A 7,625-nucleotide genomic window follows, 5' to 3' on the forward strand; every position below is an offset into this window, starting at 1 on the left:
CGAAACATTGTTGTCCAAAATATCGAGCGAAATAAGGGTATATCGTACGTGACATAAAACGGAAGTAATTTTAAGGTACATGTAGAAATACGATAAAATTTTCGAATTGTGAGAGGCGTTATGTTTTCTTTTAATTTCTTACACTAAACGAAATATTTTTCCTTTACAATCCGTCATATTTAAATAAAAACAATCTTTGGATGATTTTATAATAATTAAAATTTAATGCCGTACGCGACGGATTTTAATAAAACAATATATATTCTTTAAATATATGTATACAAAAACTAAAAAAAATTAATAGAAAATATACATTCGGTTTTAATAAACAATTTGATAAAAGCAAAAAACAATCAGAGTCAAATTCATTTCATACTACATGCTAATTGGGAGATTAGTTTTCGCCGCAATCTTAGCCTAAACATACCAATTAAATTAAAAAAAATAAATACAGCCAGTTTAAACTATTATTTTTGCCCTTAAAATTTAGCAATAAGCTCTAAATACTTTTAATTGTTTTCTCCTATTCAATCATCTTGAAAAAAAGTTTCAAGGGGTTTAAAATGGGCTCTACATGGGCTCTATTTTTAAACAGAGCTGTTTTTTGGACGAAAGGTGACTTAACTCTTTTTATTAAAAAAAACTACCTTTAAGAACATAAAATTATTAAGTATATGTTCTTAAAGATAGTTTTTTTTAATAAGAAAGAGTTAAGTCACCTTCGTCCAAAAAAAACAGCGCTTTCCAATTCTTGAATTCTTCTTCTAACATTATTATTCAGAGTCTTTTAAATTTCTTGTTTTCATAGAAGACATAGCTTAATTTTGTGTTAGAATTTTTATCCCGGGAATTCCCGGTACAAATTTCCCGGGAATTTTGCCAATTTTTCACTACCCGATTTCCGGGATTTTTAGTCGGGAATCCCGGGAATTAAAAACTGACGAAAATACATAGAAAACAACTAAGAACTCCATTTTTTCACCAACAGTGAAAAGTTTTTTACAGTTTTTTGCTTATATCGCGGCAATAATACACCGCTTACTATTATTATTTATTGAAGGTTTTTCGTATGAAAATTTAAAAAGTTAATTCATTATTTATAGAATTTATTTCTTATTGAATCATTCTAATTTCTTTAAATTTCTTCTTCAAATCTATAACAAAATAGCTTCACAAATTTATTAATTGATTAAATTTTTCTTGAATTCAAATCTAGTACAAAAAGGCTTAAGTAAATTTTTTTCAATTAATTTTGTAAATGATATGATTTAACAAAAATTTAATCATTCAAAGTTTGAATAAATTCTGTTATTAATTAACTTTAAAATTAATTCATTTTAAACAAAGGCTTTGGAATGAATCTAAAAAATTAAATATTAGGAATGGATTTATGGAATGAAAGGCTGATATTCTTCAATTTCAGATTAAGATTTTAGTGAATTAAGCTCAAATTTTATTAATTAATTCGAAGCTCTGATATTTAATAATTATAACACTAAGTTTTTATATGCAATTTGGCTATAATATTCCTAATTTACAGTATCATTATATATTTCGGGAATAGCCGGGTACCCGGGAATGTAGAAACATATTTCCCGATTAACGGGAATCAAAAAAGGTCGGGAAATTAAAAACCCTAGTTAGAATTCAGAACGAAGAGAAAACCCCTAAATACAGTAGTTTAAACGATTTTTAAATCTGAGTTTTAAAATTATACCTCTAATTGGTTAATTGTTAATAAATTGTTAAATTTAACTTTTTGTTCCAGATTGAAAATCATTGAGTTTTCTTAAATATCATTATTTTTGACCAATGATTTATGTAAAGTACATGTAATAATATTCAAGAGGTTTTTTTAAAATATATTACAACAAAACTTATTTATACAATAAAATATATTTTCCTTTTTATTTCAGGAAAACGTGCTCAGGAATTTCTTTGTGTTTATACGTGTATTGGTCTAATGATAATTGATTTTATTTTAATATTAAAACATTTTCATTTCGATCGAATAATTGTCACCTGCATATCGGCAATATGTGGCATAATTACAGCAGATTTTGGTTCTGGTCTTGTGCATTGGGCAGCCGATACTTGGGGTTCAGTAGAACTTCCCATCATTGGAAAGGTATGAATATAAAATAAATAAGAATTACCATAAACAAGCAGTAAAATAAATTTTGATTTTCTTAACTGTAGAATTTCTTACGCCCGTTTCGAGAACATCATTTAGATCCTACGTCCATAACACGTCATGATTTTATCGAAACAAATGGTGATAATTTTATGGTCAGCATTCCGATATTGGGATTTTTGGCCTATAGTTTTAATACAAAATCGCACAATGACATACAGCAAGATTTCGGTTGGATTTCATATTTATTTCTATGTTCGATTTTTGTTGCCATGACCAATCAGGTAAGTTTTCTATAATAGTTATATCTTTATTTACATGGATCGTTAGTAAATTTTATTTTAATTTTTACATTTTAGATTCACAAGTGGTCGCACACATATTGGGGTCTACCAAAATGGGTACTATTTATGCAAAATTATCATATAGTGTTGCCTCGCAAACATCATCGCATCCATCATGTTGCACCGCATGAAACTTATTTTTGCATAACAACCGGTTGGTTAAATTGGCCATTGGAGAAGTTAAGGTAAAGAAAATTCAATTTGATTTGCTATTTATTAACATTTTTGGAAAATAAATCCGGCTTTTCTAAATGGCTTTTCCGATCTGGATAATTTTACTCTGGTGGCTACACCAGAGTAATGGGGGGCTTAAAGTTGGGTGCAATATAGGCAATATTTTTTAAGGACGGAGTTTTAAAGTAGCATATTTGTGAATCTAATTGAGATATTGACTTGAATTTTTTTGTAAGACCAAAAATTAACTTATCTAAAAAAAAAATATTTCGGAATAAATGTGGAGCAAATTATTTCTAATATATGCAATCCTATTAAAAAGTTAATACAAATTTTAGTTTTAGGAACTTAATAAATCATTATTTATTAACAAAACTCAATTAAATTTCCAATGTTTTTTAAATTTGTCATTCTAAATAATAAAATGTAATAAAACTTGTCAAAAGGTCAAAGGGAATCCCTCAATTCCTAAAAATCCCAAATACGGTATTTTTTACAATTTTATCCATTTTTATTCGGGGCTGGGAAAATACTTTGGGGATAAATAGGGAACACATCGATTTTCTGATCCCAGCTTTGGGATTTTAGAACATGTGTGCCAAATTTTAAATTTTGATAAAAAAATAGGTCAAATTCCGATGGGGATAGGGCCGACATATTTGAAAAATATGACATATTTTTTATACCAAAATGTTATCCGTAAAGATACCTTACAGAAAAACATAAAATTGTTATATATTCTTAAGGAATCTTTTTTTTTAATAAAAAAGAGTTAAATCCACTTTTCGAGCAAAAACTGAAAAAATTTAATATTTTTATCCATAACCGATATTGCTCTCAAATCTTTATTTTATATTATTGGTAATTTAGTTATCTAGCTAACAGAAAAAAATCGTTCGTTCGGTCCAAAAGTACGTCCAATATTTTTAAAAAGCGGACCAGGTATGGAAACATTTTAAAAGTTAAATTTTTAAATGCCTATAACTCGGAAATTATAAGAGATAAATAGCACATGCAAGCATGTTTTTTCTAGACCCAGCTGAGCACTTTCTAAAAATATAAATATATTTGAAATCGAATGGAAAAAATGGTGGCATGTCGTAGTGTCCATAGATATAATGTCCACAGACATAATGTCCATGGACATAATGGCACTCCAAAAGTGTCATAGTGTCCATGGACATTATGTCGTTTCGCGTAGTGTCATACTGTCTATGTATAATGTGTCGTAAAGTCCATGGCCATAATGACATTTTTGGAGTGACATTTATATTTTAATTTAACTGAATTTTGTGGAGTTCAGAAGTCACAAATTTAAAGTTTAAAAAAGTGAAAGTATTATTTTATTTGACAAAAAAGAAGGTTCATTGAAAGAAATAAAGAACTTCCACTCCAAGAAAAATATTTTTTAATCATTTATTTACAAGAAAAGCTTTATTATGAGCACCGTTAAAATAGGCCTTAGGCAACAAGGCCATATGGAAATAAAGCCATATCAGTGTAAAATAGCTTGTTATAATTACATATATATGGGCAAATCCCGGTATAATGAACGATATGTTGTCAGGCCAATTCGTTAAATTGAAAAATTCGTTATATCGAGATTTATTTATTGAAAAAGCTATAAGAGGTGTGACATTAGGAGACATGTCCTAATGTCACGTCCAAAATTTTTCCATATTTTGTAGTTTTTATTAATTGTTCTTCGTTAGGTTGACTTGAGGCATTACCAAGGATAATAAAGCCTTCACTGAAAGGCATTTCGGTTCTAAAAATGATTATACCATTAAAGATATGCATTATATCAGTGAAGATAATTTACAACAACTCTTTGTTACGAAACGACCTGCGTTTCTTTGCCTTTCAAAGAAGAACATATTTAACCTTCTTTGTTCCACATTCATTAACGCAAACCAAAATTGTTAGTCTATTCTTCGATAACTTTCTTCCTGGAGCGTGAACAAACGTTTTATCTGGTATAATTTTCCAATAGATATCAGTTTTATTCGCATTGAGAATAATATCAAAAGTTAGATTGAGCTCAACGATAAATGTATGCTGATTTTTTAAGAAGTTTTACACCATATTTTTTTTGAATACAGATATCACTTGCATGAAAGCCTTTTTGTATTTCTATGGCTCTACGTATTAAAGCAATTCTATTAACTGGAATGTGTCTGGTCGAGTAATAAAGTATTAAACTCCTTTTTCACATTCTTTAGAGACCGATGATTATTTGAGATTCGTTATACCGGGATTTGCCTGTATTTATTAATGTAATCATTTGCTATAAAGGCTTCATTTAGCGAAGCCGCCTGCCGCGTTCCATGGAGGAGAAAGTCCCTAAGAGCGACCGCAGGCCTCCAATAATGAAAACCTTTTTCTGCGAAACCGAATAGTCTCGCTACTGAGTGCAAAAAAACTTGTCTTCACAAATAAAGTCTTCATGTGTGGCGGCCTGCGGCCGCTCTTAGGGGCTTTCTCCTCCATTTTCTTTGCAATTTATAATATATACAGAAAAATTGATTTCAGTGTTCGATTCACCCCAGAGTTTAAAGTCCTTTCGGCCGGCAATACAGAAAAAAATAATATAAACAGAAAAAACATATGAAAATATGAACTGTTACTGGGATCAGATTTGTTCCAAAAATTTTATAAAAATTAGTTTATCTAAAATTAAAATAAAAATTTTAAATATTTTTAGGTAAACAAAATTTTAATTTTTTTCCAGTTGTTTTTTCGAAATTGTTTTTTAATTTTAAATTTGAATAAATTATTTTTTTTTAATTTTTTTAAAAAAAAGTTTTTAATTTTTTTTTAGTATTTTAGTGAAAAAAAATTTTTTGGTAAAAAAAAAATTCGGGTTAAAAAATATTTTTTTCCGATTTTGACCCATTGTAGGTTCAACTTACTATGGTCTTATATACGTCGTTGCACAGGTCTTTGAAATATTTATCATTTGATATCTATATTGTCTATTTGTGGACCGATTTTCTCGATTTTAAATAGCAACCGAGCCGGACGAATTTCGGAGATATTGATGTATGAATCGTGTATGTAAGTTATTTGGGAGCTTCGGAAAGTTTATTTCAACACACAGACGGACAGACGGACATGGCTATATCGACTCCGCTATCTATAACGATCCAGAATATATATACTTTGTGTGGTCGAAATTACAAACGGAATGACAAAATTATATATACATTTCAAAAGTGTCACACATACGCAAAGACGTTTAGAAATGCCAGATTTATTTCGAAAAAATTTTGATTCTACAATTTTACATTGGATATTTAAAAAAATTAAAAAAAACCATAAAAATTAAAGCGTAAAAAAAAATTTCCGACAAAAACTCATCCGAAACCTCATGAAAAACAAATGGCACAATATCGATTGCTAAATCGACCCACCCTAATATACACACTTATGGTGTTTTATTTTCTGACTCAAAATGTCGCCTATATATTGTGTACCATTTATTAAATGTTACCCATACCCTCATAATTTGTTGCATTTTTAACGATCACAATAGAACAAAATCATTACTATTTATGTAATTTTCTTTTATGTAGCTTCTAAATGTTAAAAAACTATACTTTTTGCTTACATAAAAAGTGGTGCATTTCTAACCCTTTGATAAAATTGAGGGTGAAACATGTAGCATATATTCAGGGTTTTAGGGTAACATTATTAGAAAAGAACACGACAAAACTACATTATTTTCAGAAAAGAACACAAAAAGGGTAAAAGGCAGAATAAGCTTAATTAATAAAACTTAATTAGTTATCCGTTTAATGTTTACTCCATCAAGATTCACAGTGTGCTCAACTGTGGTTGCTCGTTCTACCAGAAGTATTCGATCAATTATAGCTTTTAAAGCTGCTTCACAGTTAATGTTGTTTTACTTATAAACATTGTTAATAACAACATGTTATCAACATTTCTTATAACTAGAAGTATCTACTTATGGAAATGTTTATAAACATGATGAATGTTGCAAGCCGTTAAATTCAAATTGATAATGAAATTTCGTAACAATATTAAAAAAACAATAATGGAGTAATGGTATGTAGTTATCATTGAAAAGAAATTTGTTCGGTAATTGCAAGCATTATCATGTTTTAGCTGGAATGTGTTTCACAAACACAAATTATATTAAGAATTTTTAAATTTTATTTTACGATATCAAGTACGTTTGTTAATTATTTTCTTATTATATTAAATTTTCAGATTTTGGTCACTGCTAGAGAGTCTTATCGAACATTTGACAGGTCTTAAGCCACGCGATGATGACTTAAAATGGGCTAAAAAAGTTACATAGCTATTTATAGAATTCAAAAAATGGACCAATAAAATTTAATTTACGAGAACTACATACTACGACATCTACTACTATTTATTAAAAGTGAAAAAATGCAACACAAACAATTTAAAGAAGAATTCAACTATTTATCTTGCTGAATGTACAAACAAAAAACAAAAAAATAACAACAATACGGACAAAATTTTACAATTTTTGCTACATAAAAAAACGAAGATAATAAAAATAATGTATTTTAGAGAGTCAGAGTTCATGCAATTTGGTTAATAGTTTACATAAATAAACTAAATTAATTTCAAACTTACTTTGAAATAGGCTACAAGAACTATTGCAAAAAAACTCCTAGAAGTATGCTCTTGATATTAGCCCTTAACATACTAAGAAATTCTGTAAACTCTAAACTGTGACTCTCTTTTTTACATTAAACGCATAATTTATTTTTACAAATTTTTATATTGTTTGAATAAAATTAAAGAAAAACAATTTTTTACTGCACAACTATTATTAAATTGTAATTTTTTTTTTCATAGACATCTTATATAAAAAAATTGAAAAATTTTAATTGAAAAAAAGAAAAACAATAATAACTTTATTTAGTATTAAGATTAACAACAACTATGAACACTTAAACATGTTTTATTTAGTATTT

General features: G+C 28.2%; 1 protein-coding gene across 1 annotated transcript in view; it reads left to right on the forward strand.

Annotated features, from left to right (window-relative positions):
- Nucleotides 1-7,135, forward strand: part of Kua (Plasmanylethanolamine desaturase Kua) — a 37,018-nt gene extending 29,883 nt beyond the window's left edge. Inside the window, exons 3-6 of the mRNA XM_065501914.1 lie at nt 1,917-2,128; nt 2,200-2,418; nt 2,494-2,663; nt 6,886-7,135. Of these exons, the coding sequence (XP_065357986.1) occupies nt 1,917-2,128; nt 2,200-2,418; nt 2,494-2,663; nt 6,886-6,976 (692 nt within the window). The 3' untranslated portion in view covers nt 6,977-7,135. The remainder of the gene's footprint in view (nt 1-1,916; nt 2,129-2,199; nt 2,419-2,493; nt 2,664-6,885) is intronic.
- The last annotated feature ends 490 nt before the right edge of the window (nt 7,136-7,625 follow it).

This window comes from Calliphora vicina, chromosome 2 (genome assembly GCF_958450345.1).
Source record: "Calliphora vicina chromosome 2, idCalVici1.1, whole genome shotgun sequence".
NCBI classification, from domain to species: domain Eukaryota; kingdom Metazoa; phylum Arthropoda; class Insecta; order Diptera; family Calliphoridae; genus Calliphora; species Calliphora vicina.